The sequence below is a fragment of the Chlamydotis macqueenii genome, chromosome 1, assembly GCF_036417535.1.
Source record: "Chlamydotis macqueenii isolate bChlMac1 chromosome 1, bChlMac1.mat, whole genome shotgun sequence".
Classification (NCBI taxonomy): Eukaryota; Metazoa; Chordata; class Aves; order Otidiformes; family Otididae; genus Chlamydotis; species Chlamydotis macqueenii.
The window spans coordinates 198,800,344-198,823,108 of record NC_141556.1 but is presented as its reverse complement, the minus strand read 5'-3'; the positions used below and the strand labels follow the sequence as shown (position 1 = coordinate 198,823,108).

The 22,765-nt window shown below is 38.7% G+C and overlaps 1 protein-coding gene across 1 annotated transcript in view; it reads right to left on the bottom strand.

Moving 5' to 3' along the window:
- CWF19L2 (CWF19 like cell cycle control factor 2) overlaps positions 1 to 22,765 on the bottom strand; it is an 82,751-nt gene that overhangs the window by 8,805 nt on the left and 51,181 nt on the right. Inside the window, exons 12-14 of the mRNA XM_086739576.1 lie at positions 22,600 to 22,737; positions 3,208 to 3,420; positions 1,917 to 2,033 (exon numbers count right to left, since the gene is read on the bottom strand). Of these exons, the coding sequence (XP_086595702.1) occupies positions 1,917 to 2,033; positions 3,208 to 3,420; positions 22,600 to 22,737 (468 nt within the window). The remainder of the gene's footprint in view (positions 1 to 1,916; positions 2,034 to 3,207; positions 3,421 to 22,599; positions 22,738 to 22,765) is intronic.

Below are 22,765 nucleotides of genomic sequence, written 5' to 3'. Positions count from 1 at the left end.
TGGGGCCTCCACCACCTTTCTGGGCAACCTGTTCCAGTGTTCTATAACTCGCATCGTAAAAAAATTTTTCCTAATTTCCAATCTAAATCTATCTCCCTCTATTTTAAAACCATTACCTCTCGTCCTATTGCAACAGGCCCTACTAAACAGCCTCTCCCCGTCTTTCTTGTAGGCCCCCTTGAGGTACTGGAAGACCGCTATCAGGTCTCCCTGGAGCCTCCTCTTCTCCAGGCTGAACAGCCCCAACTCTCTCAGCCTGTCCTCATAAGAGAGGTGCTCCAGCCCTTTTATCATCTTCGTGGCCCTCCTCTGGACCTTCTCCAACTGGTCCATGTCCTTCTTGTGTTGGGGGCTCCAGAACTGGACACAGTACTCCAGGTGGGGTCTCACCAGGGCAGAGTAGAGGGGGAGAATCACCTCCCTTGACCTGCTGGACACGCTTCTCTTGATGCAGCCCAGGATGCAGTTGGCTTTCTGGACTGCAAGGGCGCATTGCCTGCTCATGTTGAGCTTCTCATCCACCAGCACTCCCAAGTCCTTCTCCTCAGGGCTGCTCTCAATCCATTCCCTGCCCAGCCTGTATTTGTGCCTGGGATTGCCATGACCCAGGTGCAGGACCTTGCACTTGGCCTGGTTGAACTTCATGAGGTTGGCACAGGCCCACCTCTCCAGCCTGTCAAGGTCCCTCTGGATGGCATCCCTCCCTTCCAGCGTGTCGACGGCACCACACAACTTGGTGTCATCGGCGAACTTGCTGAGGGTGCACTCTATCCCACTGTCCATGTCGCCGACAAAGATGTTGAACAGGGCTGGGCCCAGCACGGACCCCTGAGGGACTTCTTATCCAACTTTCTTAGGCATTTTTATCACATACAAAAGAACTCCTTTCCCTTTCTGCTTGGGGGGAGCATGATTTACTAGGAAACACTGTATAAAAATGACACCAGCCATGAGAATCAATGTGGCGAGCAAATCTGGAAAGTCAGAGAACCCGTCTGCCATGCTCAAGGCAAGACCAATGTTATTTAAACCATTTCAAACTCACGCATTAACCTGGCTTTAAATCTAAGCAGCTGCAAGCAACGCAGCCTTTTTTCTAATCTGAAACAGTCTCCAATATTCTGATGTAAGAGGTTGCAAGTCGTTTTCCCCTTGTAATAGTCCTGATGGCAGGGGATGGGGGGATTGACAATCACAATCCATCTCTTAGGCAGAAGCCTGTTACATTCCTCCCTTGATTTTCCCTTTCCAAAGAAAAGAGAACTCAAAGCCATCAAAATGTCTTCATAAGAGAGTTGGAAAGCATGACCCATCATACTTGGCACTTATTCTAATAATTCTTTTCAAAAAAGCAAGAAATTGTATTCTAACAGGGATCTCACTGATTTGAAGAATAATGAGATAGTTCTCTCTCAACTGACATTCACCCAAACCCCAGATTAGCTTAAAAAACCTGAAGATATGTAAACAACATATCTTCAGCTTGTGTTCCATTATAAGTGATTTTTCTGCCCTGACAATCCTTTTATTTTCCTTGGCACTCACAAGACAATCCTAACTGCGAAGCCAGTTATTCCATTTTCTGTAAGGGATCAGCTGTACCTATGTTATCCCCAATAGGTATTCCTCTAACCTGGTTTCAAAGACCTCCAAAGACAAAGGTATTGCAGTATTCCAGGCAATTTTTTCTACTGCTTATAAATGGGAACTTTTCTTCAGTGTTTACCCTGCATCTCTCTTTTTCAATATTTGACCACTAATTTTCATCCATGACGTGAGAATCTTCTGCCCCTTAGTGGAATCAGAAAAGAGCTGCCAGGCTGGAAATTATGAAAACAGGTACAACACATATGTTACTATCCAGAACAACATTATTCTACAAAACTTTTAGAACACGAGACAGTTTTTCAGCTGACCTGGATTTCTTCCCAGATGTCTTCATCCAAAAGAGTGGCTGCAGTATGGTGCTGTAGAGGGGCTATCAGGCAGTGACCCTCAGTAAGGGACTGGTTGCTTGGTAAAGACAAGTACACCTATAAAAAGGGAACAAAAACTGAAGGGCCCGTTTTTCTAGCGTTAAAAACCTTCCCATTGCCAGGGATACAAAATACATCATTTGCTAAATTCAAATCAACAGAAGCTAGTACCTTCTAATTACAGCAAGGTATTACTAATTTTAGTGTTTTCAAAAAGGTCCCTTTATCCACCAGTAGCTCCAATGAACTAGTAGCATCCAGAGAGCAGTTACACCAACAAGGCAATAATATCAGCCTTATAGACCAGCTGGTATCCTAACTGTTACAAAATCATACTGTCTAGTCCATTACAATACATTTTTAATACATAGATATATATATGCATGCCATTTTTAGTAAAATATAAAATGCATGTATATATAATTTGTATATATATAACTGCACACAGATACAGACATATCCCTGTATATGTATCTGTTTGATACAGACACAGATATACATATATAGATTACATATATACACAAATATACATGTGTACGCATTTTCTAAAATATATATATATGCATATATAGTCTATATATATAAAAAATAAATGCAATGTACCATAATACATATCTATGCATTTAATTCCTTGGCCTATAAAAAAATTTCAAATCAAATTAAAAACATCAATAATAAAAGAAAACTTTAGAGAAAGAATGACAAAAAAGTCCACAGTGAAGCACTGCAGGTGCTATAAATCCAAATATTTATGCAACTTCTAAAAGCATTAACAGAAACAGGAAGGTTCCCAAAACAAAACTTCTGTCTATTTCAAAGGATTTTAGGCTTAGAAATTGAAATCTCCACTTAGTTTTCTTTAATATCATTGAGATACAGTTCTTCACCAGTTCACATTTGCTCCAGTGCAGTGTGATTTAGTCTTCCACAAATCCACCTGCAGTCTAATCTGTGCACTCAGATCTTTCATTATTGCTCCTCTCTTCCACAAATGTGAAGTTCTGATATCAAAGATTAGCTTAAAATTCACAACAGATTTATATTTTTTCCCCCTCGCCCTTGGGGAATTTGAGAAATCAATTGGAAGGGCAAGGAAAACAAGGTGCAAAATAATAAATAATTTCATAGAAGCAATTTCGTTCTTAATCTTCTAACATCATTCTAATATTAGCACTATCTTCCTTTATTTCTTTTTTATTTTTACATTTGTGTTAAATTGCTATTTTCTTACTTTGGTGCCAATTGCAATAATAAGATGTTTAGAAAGTTCACTGCTGTCAAAGCAGTATGGGCACTTTTCCATGCGTGCAGCAAGCTGCTGGTGCTCACGTATTGCTTTTCTTCTTTGTATTTCTTCCTCTTCCCCAGTACGTGCTCTTTTGGCTGCTTTGGAAACAAACATGTCATCCAGAGTGTAGTAGTCTCTGTCAGTTTTTTCCATGAGCTGAAAAGACAGACAGAAAAATTGTGTGTATATATAAATAAGCAAGAAAAAGATACTTAGCTCTTAGTAGTATCCTTTATTGAGAAAAGCATAAAGTACGTAAGCAGTAGCATTGCTTCCTTCCATACGACATCTGCAGCACCTGCAACCGCTATGTACATCTCCCGAGAGCAGTCATACACAGTCTTAGACAGCATAGGTATTAAAATATAGATGTGACAGCAGTGAGAAGAGTATATTACTATATTCCGTCTCAAGTTAAGGGCTAGGTATTTAAATGTTATCTTGACATAACTTCAGCTTTAAATAGATGCACAATTTTTTAAAGCATATATGATCATACACTTTATTTCAGTCTTCTTCCTCCTCCTCCTCCTCTCCTATTACAACTATCACTATCCATTAAATCATCTCTTATGAAATAACTAGACCATGACTCTGCACCTCATATTCATATTCTGTGAAAATATGTCAACAGCTATTCTTACCCAGTGAACAGTACTAGGCCATTTTGTGAAGAAAACGGTCTTTGTGTTCAATGTTTGATCTTTCTTGAGTGCACCTGTTGCTAGATATGGATAACAAACACAACTAGCACATCACCAGAAACAAGGCTGAATGATCCACAGGTTTTTGGATTGCTTCTTAATTGCTACATTTTAATTAAATGTGTCACATTTAAGAGGAAACTCTGAAAATACTATATTTGTTATGAAGAAAAGCTTGAGGGTCAGTGGTACCTCACAGTATCTTAACAGTGGAAACCCAGGCAAACTGGGTACATCTCACCTAGACAATACTTAGGAGGGACAGAATCTGTAGAAAGGAACTGGAGGAACTGAAGTTGACACAAGGTGACAGAGGACTTGGCAATAAATTGGGCTTATGGCAATAGCAGCAAGTGACAATGAATGCAAAAGAAAGCAAGAAAAGTATGGGGGTCATGGAACTCAAATCCAAATGACAGTAGATTTCACTAAGCTCTATAACTCACAGAACACTTTTTTATATATATAAAGCATTAGGCTTTATCAATCTTTTTTTTTTATTTTGATGACAAACAAATCCCATGACATCTTGCCTAAATCAAAGACTTAGCAAGTCTTCACTGTAAAGATTAATTTTTTTAAGGACTTAAGGAAATTATTTCTCCATTTTCTGCTTTGGCTGCTCTGCACGACTTCAAAATGACGTGCCATTAATACCCTAAAGATTCAACACATACAACAAAAGCAAATGTAAAAAGCATTCAAACAATTTTTTTTCAAGTTTTTGCCTTTAAATGAAATCCCAGTGCTGCAATACTTCTATGCCATACTTGACTGTAATTTTACCTTGAATAATTTCAGTAACCTCCCTATCAAAATGTCAGGGAGAAAAAAAAAAAGCAGTACATTATACAGATTTCTGGATATTGGAGGTGCTGGTCTGTCAGAGTCTTGGCAGATTTATGTACAAATAGTTTTGCTCCAAGAATTGCTACGGAAATAGTTGAAGTGTCTTCACAACAAATCCTAATATATTTTAGAATACTGACTGGGGTAGCCCTAGCAAAGGAGTAATGTCAGCTGAAGGCATTTGGAAGGCATACTATCATCACTGAAGCACAATCTCCAAATAAAAGAAAAATCTTCCAAAAATCCCAGGCATAGTTCGTGTAGACAATTTGATACTAAAAAAAAAATTAAGACTTTATTTTGTAGAATAGATAAGTAACTTCCCCCTAAAAAAAACACTGACAGACAACAGCTCTTGCTTTACCTGAATACGGCAATTCTCTAACACAAAGAGAGATTATTTTAAATATGCTCAGTACTTTCATTACCAAACAACTGAGGAGCAGCCTCCTTAATATTACTTTATTTAGCTATAATACATTTAACTGCTTATGTGTATTTCCTACTGGAAGCCACTGCAGACTAAAATCAATGGTTCAATAGTTCAACTCCATTGTTGTTCTGTTGTGCTGCAATGCTGTAATTCTATATTTAAAATAAACAGGATATTCCTGAGCTTTAGAAAAAATATTTAGTGGTTTTGGTGTCAAAAATCAAGTTTCTGTTCTTTGTTTTGTAAGCATAAGAAAGATAAAATTACAGCTTCAGTAGAAGAAACACCAATAAGCACTACCTACAGAATGGCACCACTGTGTTACTACCAAAAGTAAAGGTTTAATATTTTCTTTGGGGTTTTTTAAAATAAAAGAGTCTGCTATAAGAATGTAGATACACATGAAACAAGACAGTTGGCAGACTACAAAGAAAAGGAAGAGCAGAAATCAAAACATCTTGGCTACCAGGAGTATCACATGCAGCACAGAATACTGGTACTATTTCTCTCTGCTTGCACTTAGTAGCAGCCTTGGAAATCCCTAGTTTGTTATGCATGACCTGGTTCAAATAATAGTATTTTTCAAAACACCTTAAAAATACTCTACAGATCCTCTTGGATGAAATAAATATTCATCTTGTTAAACAGGTTGAATGATGACTTTCTTCAACAGTGGACAAAGTGGAGTCAGCTGGGATCCAAAAAAATAATGCTCACCCAAAAAGCAGTAAACGTTAATAAAGTAAGTGCTGTCTAAAGACCAGATTTGGTTTCTCCTGGTATCGTCATGATCTATAGAAGATCACTACATTTCAAACGGTAATTCAGTAACACCAAAAATAACTTATGTTGCTGTTCTTCAGAAATTGTACTTTTCTGCATCATGTTCAACCCAATACGAAAAAATATTCCTAATTCAATGATTCAAGCCTAAGAGTAGGTCTGAAGCAACATAAAGTCCAATACATGACCTTGAGTGGAGTCAATGAAAAAAGAACAATCCAGGAGACTTAAAAAAACAAGCTACAAATGTAATTTAAAAAAAGAAAAAGGATAAAAACAAACCAACCAACTAGCCAGTGGCAGAAGTATGAGTGAGCCAACAGAATGGTGAAAAAGATTCCCCAGTTGCACCAGGGAGTTCTGCTAGTACTTCCTGGAAATCCAAAGGTAGTACTTCAGGATTCAAAATTAAAAATCCTCCAAGTGAAGGTAAACACTGGAAAAGATTAAATAGTAACTTTACTTCTAATATCACCAAAGAGGCTATATACATAAGTGGAATAGTGTGCATAAATCGTCCATTCAATGTAAGCTCCTACTGCAGCCTGGATCCCACTCAAGCTGTGTGCATCAGTCTAGAGTAAGTCAGGGGAGAGTCTTAAACAACATTTGGATTTTTCATGGAAATAAAAAGATGTGTAGAAGAGTTCTTCATACAGCTAGAGGCCATGGGAGCCAGACAACATTGCACTTCTGGTTTAAGATGTAGTATATGCTGGTCAACAGAAATAGATGAAACACACTGGAGAATGAAGTAAAACAAATGTAAGGTTACTTTGGAGAAGTAAAGGAACAAGAAAAGGCAGGTAGCAATACAGCATTTTGGGGAGAGAAGCCATAGTAAAGCGACACAGAAGTATTCACAGATCAAGTTCAGACTATCTCTACCACAGTCTCTACCAGCAACAAAATCATAGATCTCACTGCAATACTAACAAATAACAGAAGATAATATCTCAGCTTCAAAGACATGAAATAAGTGCTTGAAATAAGCAGAGTCTAAGAAAAAAAAAGTGTTATTTTCTAAGAAAAAAAACATTATTTTAAACATTTCAACTTGCTTATGCAATTAAAAAGTCTAATCATTAACAGTAAATGCCCAATTGGATGCTCTTCAAGCACTATACCCTTCCCTTGCTGAAGAAAAACAGACAAGGACAAAGGGGAATAACGAGGAGTTATTTTTTTTCCCCTTTTCATACCTTTAAGGAGAAGTTTACGTTTATGAGACCTTTATTCAAGTCATAAGCCTAGCACGTCGACACACAGTGGCATTATATTGCAGGTTGGAGACAAAGAGACCAAGTTACAGATGGTCACTCTGTCCCTGAATCTTAATTTCTTGCCATGTTTTATTACATCCTTTAGATTTCTTTAAAAGAGGGTTAAAATGAGATATATTTTTACCTCTAAAAACAACAGCCATGAAAGGAATAAGAATTTATTTGCAACTCCCCTATTATCACAGTGTCTTTCCAACATATCTCAAAACAGTTCAGCAACTACAGAAACCTAAAAACAGGCAAAAATATCATCCAGCAAGAATTGTGTACTCTTACTGAAATAAGATATGATATGAATACATGTGGGAAAATCCATTCAGCAATGTTTTGTGCTTTAAAAACAAACAAAAAACCACTAATGACATTTAGCCTGCAACATTGGAATAGTAGCAATAAACATTACTAACACACTCCTTGTCAGTAGCAATGAAAAATACATATATTTTTTTAAGGTCCTAATTACTTAAATATGATTATTCCTTGAATCCTACAAATGCCAAACATCAATGTGTCAGAACTGAAATAAAAGAAAATGTAGCTGCTACCATGGCAGACCAGAGAGTACTCTTCAACTGCTACTCTAAATATTGGCCTTTTTGAAAAGTTATTTGGGAACAAAATGGAAATTTTCTTTCAAAAAATTTATACTCTCACAATAAGGTGCCCAGTGTGTTCTGCCAAGTGCATTATTTGGCTATAATGAAATTTCTTCAAAAAAGTGAAAAGGGAATTGAAAGAACATGAAGAAAGTGTTCTCTAAAATGCCAGAAGGAAAACAAGTAATCATTTAAAAATTCATTTCTTTCATACATATCTTCTTCCGTACAAAAGACAAAGCTTGTACAAATCCAAAGAAGGACCTATGCTGACGTATTAGAATTGCTGGAAAGCTGCTGTTCTGCTTCAGCTGAAGCATCACACCTGTTAAACATGAAAGTCAATGCATTCTGGAAACTGTGTGTTTAGTTCCCTCACGACGCTTGATATTGTCCTTGCTGTATTTCAGGTGCTGCACAGAGATTAGAAAGAAGCAGGATGTCACTCTGATACATCAGTTTTAAGTTGGGATGTCCTACTAAACATCATTGTACTGTCTAAAGTTAATACATGAAATTCAGACATCTTTAAAGGCAATGCACCTTAAGTCCTTCTTTCTACCAAACGCTGGCCAAAACCAAGAGCTGACCTAAACTGACATGCTCATGAGACAGATCATCTCCACAGTTGCTTGTCTTCTCTTTTCCATTTCACTGTTTTGTTCTGGGTTCATATGCCACTCTTCCTTTGTATACTCCCTCTATTTTCCAACCTTTCTTTTTTTTTTTTGTCAAGCACTGGTTAACCAGAGAACACACAGGTGGCTTTAGGACTCTTAGCACCAGGCAAAATGACACAGCTTCCTACACATCATGGTGTAATTGTACAACTGTGAAACTTCTACCATCCATCTGACAGGGGATCTGTTTTCCTCAACTAGGATGCTGTTTTGGTTTAACCAACAGGGACACCATCACAGTTTTGCTTGCCCTGGCCAAGAAAGGCCTGTAATACACAAATATTTAAGGAGCAGCCAGGGAAGGCATCCAAACTTATTTCAGGTGCAAATAAAAATCATCCTTTGTGCTCTCATTTGGACAGCTCTAATACAGTGCAAATGTGGCCGAAACTCAAAACAAGGAGAGAGGTTTCTAACCACTCGGCACAGGAATTCAGAAAGAGATGAGCATCTGACTGTGCATAAATGAGAATGATTTGAAAGAGGGGAAAATTAAAATGTTGTATTTGCTGAAGAAATCCTTAAGATTATAATTACCATGAAGACTATTAATATATTACATGAAAAATTTCATTATATAACATGCTGTTCATAAAATAATTGATGACTGTTTCATTTTTTATGTTACTGAAGCCATTAGGCACCTTGGCATGGAGCTACCTCAAAAAATAACTCTGGTCAATCTGTGTCAGGTACACTCCAGGGTCAACCTCATTTTTCCGCCAAGCATTCAGATCAATAGAACTGTATCTTACAGCTTAATTTTAAACGGATTCAGTTTTTCTTATTGCTACAGTAAAATCCCTGGAGTCTTATACACTGCTGGCTGCCTACGCACTCCATCTGAAGTGTGCTGCATGTTGTGTCTCTTATCTCCCCCTCTGCTGCTATTACTTGCTTTTTGGGTGTGCCCTCTGGAAAGAAAGCCCTACTAAATAATTTAATATCATTGTAATACTGAAAGGAAACCTCAAGACACAGAACTCCTAATCATCAGGGATTATTCCTATATAATATCCTCAGTACAGTTTTTTCCCTTCTTCCTCTGAAATTTGGGGATAAAACAGGAAATTCCACTAAACACAATTAGCACAGTAACAAAATATACCTGTGTGGGTTATTTTCAGCTTTTTTGTAGTGTACTTCCCTGCTTATTTTCTTGTTCTATTTTGTATGCAACTACTGAACTTCTTTTCCTGTTTTCTCACTAACGCAATCATAGTTACAGTTACTTCCATATAAGCTAATAAAAGTGCATCTGCTTGGAAAATTTGTGAAAAAAAAAAAGTCTATAGATTGTATAAAACGTATCGGTTCGATTTGAAATTGTCATGGCAACACTGACGTCTTCAACTTTAAATGACAGAGTTAATATTTGTGGAATGCTGTACTCATAATATATTTTGGGAAGCTGCAATAAAGAAGAATAAACTATTATTTTAGAATATAAATCCAAGTGACATATGAATACATCTCATCACATTTAAATTTATTTAGCATTTAGCACTTCTTGTTTACAACAAAATCACCTCAGAAAACAGACTTTCTGATCTCAAATAGCATTTCCTAAAGCCAAAGCAAGGCAGAATTTTACCATGTTAATTTTATTACAAGTCCAATCTCCCTTAGACCAGACATCTGAATTTGTAGGTTTAATTTAACATATAATTCAGTGTACAACCATTCCCCAAACCTATCATCCCAGTGAAATAAATAATACTTTAAACACATAGTATCAAAGGATTTTAACATATCAATGCACAGAGTGCTTTTAAGACCTACGCTTCTGACAAAAATACTATGAATCGTGTTGATGAGCAAGGTATTTCAGAACCACCTTTGAGCAGCAGAAGTCAAGCCATAAACAAACAGCAGAGTATTGCTCAGTGGTCAGGGACCACGCTCCTTTTTGCTTCAGTTATTTGAAATGAAAACTACAGATTTTACTATAATTAGTTATTACGACAGATAAAACTTTATATGCAAGTCAATGAAAGTAAATGTAAGCCAAAAAAAAACCTTCAGCCACAGAATTCTGCTACTATGTAAGGGTCGGTCAGAAAATCAGTATTGTCTCAATCTTGTCATCAAGGACTTCCAGGTGGACTATGGACTTGATCTGGCCTAAAAGTTAGGCTCACAACTTGACAGGAGTTGCTGCCAGCAGCCTGCCTGAGACACAGGTTTTTTTTTCCCCAGGAACTGAACGGAACTGTTATGGACAAGGCCAACTCTGGCCTAACAACAAAATGTACAACATCCTTGAAACGGCGGACAGAGTGGTGCGGAGGTGCCACCGCTCATCCCTGTTGTCAAAACTGGCAGAGATAACCCTGCAGCTGCTATCAAGGAGGATGAATCACAACTGCTGTCTCAAAAACAACGGTGAGAAAGTGCCCTTTAACTGAACTTTGCTAATTATAATGTACAAAAAACCACACTTCTGTCCTAAGGGCCAAGAGCAGGCAGAGATCCCCGAAGTAAAGGAGGAGCAAGGTTTGCTACTTGGCATAAAAGGTCGAGCCCTAACAACGAGAGCCCCGAAGAGCTCTCTCCACCAAGGATCGACATTGACATCGATGGTGAGGACTGGTAGGATGCTGCCTGGATCTGGGAGCATAGGGACACCTTGGACCCACAGTGGTAGCTATTATATTTTTTTTTTCCCTTTTTCCTATCTTTACTTCTCCTTTTCACTCTCTTTCACCTATCACATGGCACTTTACAGGCAAAATAATAAAGTTTGTGCTGTTTGGCTGAAACCAACCCTTCTTGGCATGTTTGCCGTAATTCTGCACTTCGAGATAGCACTAAAAGAACCATCACAAGTCCTGAGTGGGCCGTGACAGTGTGAATTAGCCGAAAGCGTGATTAGCCTTTAAAGGTCCCTTCCAACCCTAACCATTCTGTGATTCTATTCTATTTAACTTTACAGTTATCCCTGGCCACAACTTTCATGCCTAGAAGAAACTGCTCTGCACAAGCCTTCATTTGCAACATATCTTGTAATTTTAACATAATTAATTAAGAACATAAAATGCTTTTGCAGTCATTTAATATGGGCTGCATCTACACAGTTCCTCCTTGTGTTGGTTTTGTTTAGTAGAGGGGGGCGTCTATGGTGGCAGCTTATACAAGAAGCTGCTAGAAGATTCCCCTTCGACCAGTGGACTCGGCCAAGGGTGGACTGCTGGCCAGGGCCAAGCCAATTGGTGACAGAATGTTCCCTGATAATGCCTCTGCAGTAACGTATTTAAGAAGGGGAAAAATTTTAAAAAAAAAAACAAGATGCGAAGAAGCCGAAGCGGGCGCAGAGGGGGAGGCGCGAGCCTTGTGGGCCTTGCGGCCCTCACCCTCTGGCCTCCTGCCGGGCGGCCGACTGGGCCCAACTCGGCCCAGCCTGGCTGCAAGATGTTAAGAAAGGAGATGAGAAGAGAACCTTATCTCAAACCTCGAGCCTTTTTTGTTATATTATTTCTCCCTGTTCCCTCAGAGGGTGGGGGGAGTAAGTGAGAGACTGCGTAGTTTGGTCCCAAGTGGGGCTAAACTGCGACACTCCTGTTCCCAGATTTTCTTTCCTAATCCAGCTGTCACTGCTGTTGATTTGTTTCCACATGCAAGAACAGCTTTAACTTTGTGTCTACACAATATACACAAGAAAGTTGTTTAGTGCATTGAACTGAAATGTAACAGAACAAGGAGTTTGAAATTATTTTCTCTTAGGTTTTCATATTAATTTTTTTACAGCAAACCATGCACAGGCTTAGATCTTTAAGTAAACGCACAAAACAACAGTACATCAGAGCTTTGTTAGAGTTTCATCACGTCAATTTAATACTGTGCTAGAATGGCTCAACCGTGTGAAGAAAGAGAAGAAAAAGGTTTGTTATGTAATAATAGCAGCAGCAACAGTCTGCATTTTCACTTTAGTTTTTCAAATGTATCCAAACTTTCCAATGTATCCATTTTGGTTTATGTTCATGGAAATGCAACGATGTGCAACAGGCAGGTTTGCACAGCATGTAAAAATGATAAGGCCGAAAGCATTTTCCATTTTACAGACTTCAGAACCAAGGAAAGGCAACGTGCAAATTCCCTTTTCGCAAACCTGTAAAGCAGTGTATCTCTTTACTAAATCCATAAATGAAGGTCAGCATTATTAATACAATTCTGTATTTTTCACTGGTTAGATTCATGTTATGGATTCCTGCAGAGATTTTTAACTAAAATGAGTCTGTGGCCAAATTTTAAATGGTGTGATGAACAACAGAAATTAATCTTTATCACTTCATTTTAGTTAAATGCAGTCAAAAAGGAAAAAAATACCTTAGTAGAATTTATGCGTACAAATAGAAGGTAATTTCTATTGAGGTAATGTTCTAGAAATCAGTCTCTATACACCCACAAGCATCTATTGACATAACTGAAAGAATTACATAACTCTTAACAGCATGAATTCAGGAAAACAGAACTACTTAAAACAGGCAAGGGCAGAAGGAACTACAGACAGGGTACTTAAAGCTATCAGTAGTGAAAACCTAAGACTTCACACATATTTTCTACTCTAGAACTGGCAGGAAAAAAAAAAACAAACAGTTTTCAGATATTTTGTTGACTTTTTGGTATCCTATAGTCATGCTTCTGTAGCAGTGTGACCCCAATCTGCTTTCCAAGATGAAGAAAGTAAAAAGTAGAAAAATAGTTAACTTCAAACAGTTGGGGTTTTTAGGCATAACAGCAAAATATGAAAGAATCAGATTTTAAAGCCTGCTTTTTCCATATATCAAAAAGATTAGTGCTGGGGTTTTAATTGTTGTTTAAAAAAAAAGTTTTTCACAACTGAAAACTAAAGATTTGGGGCTTTTACATAAGGCTGTGGGAGAGTTTGTATTTCAAACTTTCCGAGATAATAGACATCCACATCAACCTGCTGTGGACAGAAGCCAAAAAGTAACAGGAGACAAAAGTCTCAAGTACAACAGGGTTGTACTAGAACCACGACTGGAAAAAGAAGAACTGGCAAGTGGAGAATGATAAATCAGAATTTGCTTGTCAACTAAATTTAAAACATAGGCTCAATATGCAAACAAATAGCAATGAGATGGCATATTCTCTCCATTTAATCTCATAAAGCTCTTGAGAACAGGAAACTTCACAAGTGGGAAAAAGACTTGTAAGGACAAGTATGGCTTGACAACAAGAGATGTTTATTCTGTGAATCTGAGTGGGAGTCAGGCACGAGACAATGTCATACACACCTTGAGAAGCCTGGTCTACTAGAAGCTGATAGGGTCCACCTACCAGAGAAGTGGAACAGTGTCTTCAGCCAAAGGCTTGCCAGACTCATTAAGAGGGCTTTAAGCTAACATTGCTGGGGGAGGGGAAGCACAATCCATCCCACTACCGTCAGTGGCCAGTGCCACCAACAGGTGCCCAGAACCTAGGGAAGGATCTCAGGTTAGTACGAGAGCACCTAAAGTGCAGCTCAAGGGAATTCCAGCTGCTCCAGCCAGCAAGTCAGCTTCATCGAGGGCCAGCTTAAGTGCCTCTATGCAAACACATGTAGAATGAGGAACAAACAGGAAGAGTTAGAGATGTGCGCATGCCTGCAGGGCTACGACCTTGTTGGCATGGCAGTCATGGTGGGATGGCTCCTACGACTGGAATGTTGGAATGGAAGGATACAGGCTCTTTAGGAAGGACAGGCAGGGGAGACAAGGAGGGGATGTCGCCCTGTATGTCAACAACCAGCTGGAGTGCATGGAGCTCTGCCTGCAGATGGATGAGGAGCTGACAGAGAGCTTATGGGTCAGGAATAAAGGGAGGGCAGGGACAGGGGACATTATAGTGGGGGTTTGCTACAGACCATCTGACCAGGAAGACACAGCGGATGAGGCTGTATTCTGTAGACAGACAGGAGCAGCCCCACGGTCACAAGCCCTAATCCACATGGGGGAGTTCAACCACCTTGATATCTGTTGGAAGGACAACACAGCAGGGCACAAGCAATTCCAGGTTCCTGGAATGCGTGGATGATAACTTCCTCCTGCAAGTGATAGAGGAGCCAATGAGGAGAGGTGCTATGCTGGACCTTTTTCTCACCAACAATGAGGGGCTGGTGAAGAATGTGGAGCTCAAGGGCAGTCTTGGCTGCAGCGACCATGAGATGGTGGAGTTCAAGATCCTCAGGGCAGCGAGGAGGGTCCACAGCAAGCTCTCTGCCCTGGACTTCAGGAGAGCAGACTTTGGCCTCTTCAGGGATTTACTGGGTAAAGTACCATGGTATAAAGCCCTGGAGGGAAGAGGGGCCCAAGAAAGCTGGTTGATATTCAAGGATCGCCTCCTCCAAGCTCAGGAGCGATGCATCTCAACAAAGAGGAAGTCGGGCAAGAACACCAGACGGCCTGTATGGATAAACAAGGAGCTCCTGGACCAACTCAAAAACAAAATGAAGCCGACAGAGGGTGGAAGCAAGGACAGGTAGTCTGGGAGGAATACAGAGAGATTGTCCAAGCAGCCAGGGATCAGTTTTGATGTCCAAGTGGAGACCAGTGACGAGTGGTGTTCCTCGGTATTGGGACCCGCCTTCTTTAACCTCTTTGTCAGCAGCATGGACAGTGGGATAGAGTGCACCCTCAGCAAGTTCACTGATGACACCAAGCTGTGTGGTGCCATCAACACGCTGGAGGGGAGGGATGCCATCCAGAGGGACCTTGACAGGCTGGAGAGATGGGCCCGTGCCAACCTCATGAAGTTCAACCAGGTCAAGTGCAAGGTCCTGCACATGGGTCATAGCAATCCCAGGCACAAATACAGGCTGGGCGGAGAAAGGATCGAGACCAGCCCTGAGAAGGACTTAGCGGTACTGGTACTGTGCAACATGAGCCAGCAACATGCACTTTCAGCACAGAAAGCCAACCATATCCTGGGCTGCATCAAAAGAAGCGTGGCCAGCAGGTCAACGGAGGTGATTCTGTCACTCTACTCAGGATAGTAACATTTACGTGGAACAGAGCATTCAGCTGTGCAAGAGATGGAAAATGTGCTGGTCTGTCTTTCTCATTCTGCTCCCATCCGTGAGAGCACTGCAATTCCCTCTCCCAACAGCCACATGGCTGTAATTTTCTTTGTGGTATAGGCTGGGAAAGTGATAAAAAACATGGGAAAATCCATGAAGGAAATAATAGTTCTGTACTCTATATGCCTGGTGGCAACCATGGCTGTCCACAGTCACAACTGCATGGGGAATTACACTGCTAGCTGGTTCAACAGATCATGGGAGCAGGAGGAAACACACTGCACAAGACTGAGGTGATAAAGACAGGGAGGGTTTAGGCTCCTTAGCTCACATTGGATTAAAGACGGCAATATGAGTGATCATACTGCATAACCAAAGACCTGTAAGGACTGAAGAGCCACCTTGCTGCTAGACACTGAACATTCACTGGACTGACCATAAAATAGAAGCTCTAAACAAAAGAAACAAACAAAAAAAAACAAACAAACCCATAATGTGGTAGTAGAAGCTCCTTAAGTTTGTAGTCTAACTTTTCTTTTTACTTGTCTGAGCAACCAGCAATTTTAAGACAAATAATAAATGTGACAGATTAAAAAAAAATATTTCTTTCTGATAATTTAAATAAACGATAGTTTTGTTTTCCATTCAGCCAAAGAGAGGCACCCAACTGAACCTAAGGATCAGCCACCCCTCAAACACCCATTTTCCCACGAATTATGTTGGCATCAATTTGACGTTAGAACTTATGGAGGCAAAAACAACACTGTAATGAGAAGCAATTGTGCAACAGAGTTCTTTAAAGGAGGGCTGTTGGTAAAAATATACCCTATCTTTCATTCTTTAAAAGCACTTGCCTTGTCTGCAGTGGGTAACTTCTTCCATCCCAGTAGCCACGTGTATGAAATCACAACAATGACTCAATAAAAGCAGTTCAGACTGGTAAGATTAATGTAATTATTCAACAGAATTTAAGGGGTAGGATCTCCCTTCTCCCATCCTAGGTAGGATAGACTTTCAGCAGTTTCCTCCCACCACTCGTCTGAAAGATGACAGATTCATTTTTGTGGATACTTTTTTCACTACTCAAATGAAGGCACAAAGAGAAAGTAATTTGTATGTGTCAAATTTGTGTACTGCATTATCAAACTAAAACTGACAAAAGAGGTTTGGTTGCTAGACTTCCTGCTGGCCGTAAAAACACCTTGCTGAATCCACTTAGGAGAGGTGCGAGATTTTTGAAGATTGTCTCACTGAGCCCCCAGATCATAATGCCGATACTCTGCAGTACAGGTTTATAAAGTACATAAAGAAACCTTCTATAGTATCTATGATCACATGCAAATTTTTCAGACTGCTGCCAACATGCAAGCACTAACACTGATCTTGCAATGCTGCAAACAAGAACGCTTTCTACCTAAAGACATGGAAAACACAGGATGCCTAGAAGCCCATTTCTTAATTTAGGATCAAGAACCAATCACCATCTGGGGAAGACCATCATGTTTTGTGGTGACAAGAGCTGAGAATCACCTGTACAGAAACTACCAAAAGCATTTCAGATTTTAACAAAGAACTGGCATTCATGATGCTTCTTTTTACGAAAGCCAAACAAAAATACCTTCAAAACCTAAATGTGACATTGTATGGGACTTCAGTAGCATGAATTAAAATTTGGACAACTGAAAATCCATTGCAACAGATTCCTTGTACAGTCGAACAAATAACCTCATCTCGAACAGTAACTGACAAAAACATCTACTTTTAGTCCATGCTCCAGCACACTTACCTAGTAAATAAATAATACAGCTCAATCTTAAACGATTAGTCAAGAGATAGTTATTCATTCAAGAAGCTTGATCTAATGAAATAATGTGATGTAGTACATCTTTGCCTAGTAACAAAAAAGAAAGACAGTACACAGCATCTGACCCAAAGCTTATTGAAATCAGTAGGAACTTCAGAGCCTTCCCAAACTGAAATCAAGCAGTCCCATAAGCCAAGAAACACAATACATTATTCTAACATATTTAAGAAATTTTATCTTTAAAAAGAAAATAAAAAACCTACCAAGAAGAGCAGCTTTTAGAATAAAACATACTACACACAGTTGCTCACTCTAACCCAGTGTGATCATTTCAGGTTGCCAAGTCAATATTCAGCAATGGCTAAAACATATAGGGAAAAGCATATACAAAGCACGTAGAACTGACGCTTCTGCTACACACTTGCAGCTCTCAGCATTTCACTGTGGAAATCCTGAGCCCAAAGCCTGTCTAGATCTCCCTATTTATCAACGAAACTGTACTTCACAAAGGCGCTGTATCCTTTTTCGTCCCACTTGCTATTAAGGCCTCCACAGTATCGCATGCTCTATAACCCAAGTTCTACAATTTCTTTCTTCACTGAGAAAAAAAAAACAACCAAAACCCTCCTTCATTTTAAACTCTGCTCTGTGACCACTTCACATATGAGAAAGAAAAATAGTTGTTTTCTATTAAAACTTTTAAGCTAATTGTGTGTTCTAGTCTACCAGCTGCCTTTTTTGCCTCCCTCAAGCTGAAGGAATTTTGGCTTACTTAGGTTATTTTCACGTGACTCCTACTCTATACCTTTGACTGCAGGGTATTTTATGAGCTTGCGTAGCATTCAAGCTATGGGTGCACAACAGTAGCCTTACATGTTTTAAATTGGTCCAAAACTCCCTTTTTTCACAATCCCACCAGCACTAAGATGACATTTGCAGATTCGCAATGACTCTCAAATCAAGCAGTGACAGCCTGTTGTGGTATATGCACAATTCATTCAGCTTCACGACTACCATCGTTTTGCATTCATCAGCACTGACTTCCATCTGAATTTACTGCCTCAGTACCTATGGTGGGATCTCTTTCTCCTTATTTGAGAGGCCTATAGCATAATCTCCCGTGTCTGAGCTAGACATCTTAATTCCTTTCATACCCATAATGTCTGCCAGACAGCATTCAAAATAGGAGAGATGACTCACACCACTAAAATATGTACATCTCTCCAGCAACTCTCTAAAGTGAATCCTAAGAACCAGTTCAGACAGAAGTTTCACAATGTTAGAAAAAATCCCAGCATTGTTATTTTGAAATCCTACAATTTACAATGACTTCTATTTTTTACAGTTCTGAATAATTATATAACAATAACAAATTGTCAGGTCATAAAGTATTCCTTCCTCCAGATGGTTTATGTAGGTGTTGAACAGAAGAGATTCCTGATGAATCCACTGGTAACCTCCTCTTATAATAAAAAAAAACATTCACTCCTTGACTCTGTTTTCTTTCTAAAGATTGCCATTACACTTGCCATCCTCTGTTCCTCAGGATTAACAGATTACACTCAGCAGTTCACAGTTCAGCATGTCACATCTGACTTCTTTCAGACCACTTAAGTGAAGACCATTCAGTTTTAGTCATTTGTTATTATTCAGCTCAAATTCAAGTTTCTTTTTAAAATAATGGATTTCTATAAATTTGAGCTAACATTCATTTTGCTGACACTGTTAACTTGAGACAGTTTTTCACTTATTCCATGTAAATAACGGCTCATGCAAAAGAATCACTCTGACCTCATTTACAGAGAATATTAATGCAAATAGTTCATTAGTTGTTCTGGCATGCACTTAACTTTCCTAAATTATATCTAATTATATCTTGATCAGGATTTTTCAGCACCACATTCCTGCAGGCTTCTTACTTCCAATGAGTTTAACTCCTAGTTCTATGTCTTTAGCAAACTCAAATTAATTACTTAAAGTAATTCCCTCAAGATAATTTTTCAATCTTTCTTATCAAAGCTTACTTCTATGCCTGCTAAGCTCACACTCTTTTCCATTCTCCTTATTTGGACATGACAAGTACTTTTTAAATAATGGTTGGGTTCTGGATTTGATTTTTCTTTTAATCTCCAGAAGCTCTTCATTATTCTGTTTATCCACCCGTGGATTTATTTTTAAATAAAAACAATTAAATAAAGTTTTATCCGGTCTGGGGATGGTGCTCACTCCCTTAGAATGTTTCCACCAGTGGCATACATGTGCAATTAGCACTGAGTACTTAAGAGTCCCTCATAATCTGCAAGCATTTTCTCTTTAGACACTCATTTGAAACTCCCACTACACAGACTCCACATTTCTTTGTAACTGCCTCTTTATAGAAGTCAAACACCATATTGCATTTTCCTCTACTACATGGATGCAAGTGCAGTTGCCAAAGTTCATCCTCATTTGTACGGAATCTTTATTTTTAAAACAGTTACATACTGAGCCAGGCCATTTCTGCACCACTCCTAAATAGATTAAATTTCACCATTGGCCCAGAAATCCTTACCCTGCAAGTAACCAAAATCTTTGAGGACTGGCTGCAGATACAAGAATGCTAACCAAAGATGTTATGCATACAGGATTTGGTTTTCTGTTCTCTTCAAATCCAATAATTATAGCTCATACCTTTAAGCAAAAGGTACAGATAATAAAACGGGAGATGAGAAGCCCCAGAAAGGCAGCAGGGAGTTGGACTAGATGACCTTTAAAGGTTCCTTCCAACCCAAACCATTCTATGATTCTATGAAGAGGGGATATTCAGTCCAATCCCCAATTAACCATCCATAAATCAAAAGCAAAGAGGAATGCCAGGTAAGGTATAACCATAAAAACTTCCAAATTGCTAAAGGCCAGTAAAGTACATAAAGGCTGCATCATTGTAAATGTGACCTGTTCTTATACTCTTTCTCCTAAGCAATCACTGCTGGGCACAGAATACTGGGGCTGAGTGAATCTCTCATATAGCTGTTCTTGCATTAAGTGTCTCAGTCATCAAGAACTTGGAAGATTCACAGCATTTCAAATTGAATAGAAAAAGAACAAAACAAAAAAAAAAATACAAAGAAAAATTATCAGAATTTTCCCTCTGAAGATTTACAAAACTAAATAATATCAAAATCTTTGATCTCCCTTCAAGTTTGCTAGTCTTCCTTGCATTAATAATTACTTAATATAATGTCAAAAATCCAAAAATTAAACCAAAGAACAACTGAAATTGATCTAAGAGTCAAACATTATTTACAGTTTGAAGTGAAAAAACTTGGAATCAGAAAGTATATGAATACAAAACCAATACTTTCACAAAGTTTAGGAATTTCAGGGACAAGCCAAGTACATCACTGTAGAAACGGACATGTTTCTTTCTCAGAAATGGCCTTTCATTTGAGTTTGGAAAAATCCAAGCAAAAAAATATTTCTCTTTTTGAGGGGAATCTCCACTATGTCTCCATAGGGGAATGACAAACATTTGCTAATACCAAACTCAAGAAACTCAAATTAGCCTGGTTTTATTTTTGCATCTCTGAAAAGAATCAGAGCACAAAAAGCAATTCTGTAAATTGTTCACTGGAAGCAGCCACATGAAAACATCACACTAAACACAGAACAAATTGAGCACATTAATACTAATTTCAGAAAGACATGTTAATACTGATTTACAAGCTCACCTTTGATGCCCAGATTTAAAGATTTTTTTTTAATTATATTCATGTTTTAATGCAGACTTTCATGCACATATAGCCCAAACACCATTTTTCACAAAAGTTACCTCTTCTAAAGAAAATGTTTAATGGAGACAAGACAAGATGAATAAGGTCCTTGAGAAAATGTCAACCATTTCGCTTTGTTATGCTTATTATCATATGATGTGGACAGTAAAAAGCTTTGTTGTGTCCTTACATTTTCACTTACTTCTAAATGTTTGCATGAGAGATATGCTAGTTAATTCTAGTTGACAGTTTGCACTATTACACAGGTTTTGAAGCAGTTTTATGTGTTTGGGTTTTTTTGGGGGGAAGGGGTAAAGAAGGAAATAAAATACTGGTAATAAGACATTTTTATTTAACTGGACCCCAAAGGCATAATTTTTTTTTGAGTGTGCCAGTGGGAGAGAATGAGAACTTCTACCAGAAGCAGCTGATTGAGAAGATGTATAAAGCACACTACTTTCTAAAGTTCTGATAATGTCTCCAGAAGCACTTCCTGACAAATGGTTTATAGCATCACGTTAAATATTTTCTACTGGGCACTATCATGGCTTTTCCAATTCTTTCAAGTATCACCTGAAGAAGGAGAATTTTAAAAGAAAAAAAAAAAAAACACAACCAAAATCTACTCTCTAGGATCTTGTCTGCCTTCTAGACAAATGGAAAAACAAATTTGGTCTGTGATGATACTAATTCCAAGTTAACAAGCTTTTTCAAAACCTGCTCAGTAGCACACAAAATACTGGAGCAGTAACCTAGTAAAATTTGAAGCATACTAGAGAAACTGTATGGCGTAGCTACTGGAAATTATATCTGTCAAACACTTCCACATCAAGCACAGAAAGTATCCTTTATTACTCAGTTTGGACGACAGAAATTAACCATTCCATTTGCACTGCAGTATCTGTCTGTGAGCTGGCCACTCTTTTAAGCGGAATCACTCATGGAACCACGATGTATAAATCTGTGAGGCCTGTGAGCATAAATTATCTCATTATCCAGGACATCCTGATGGAATTTCAGGTAGTTTGCTTCAAATTTCATTGATTCTTGTAACTTCTAGATGGAAGAGACAGTCTAAACACTACAAAAATGCTGCTTCTATTCGTCACTAATTCGGGGAAAACCTGCTTTGTTGGGCATAAGTAACCTATTAATGTACAACACACTCTAAAAGTGTTCATCTCAAAAGTATCAAATTCCACAGGCAGAGGAACAGCACAATCACCTCTATGAAGGAACTGAACACACCACATTTCCTGCATGCATGCAGGTTTCCATCACTTTGAGAACATCTTACAACAGACTTTATTATTCAGGACAATCAGAATTCTCAACCAAAAGCAACATAATCTAGAGCACTGAGGCCTCATGTTCTCCCTGATATTTCTAATAATAAAATGTTGAATTAAAAAACCGTACACACGACACCTTACCTTTGACACCATACGCGTGAACAGTGAGTTTTGATCCTCTGCTGTTCTCATCTTCTCATTTTTGACCAAATCTGTCAGGTTCATACTATCATCATCCTGAAAATACCTTACTCTTTCTTTATCTATATGAGTAGGGACCTGGAAACAAACATATTGAAAATAAATA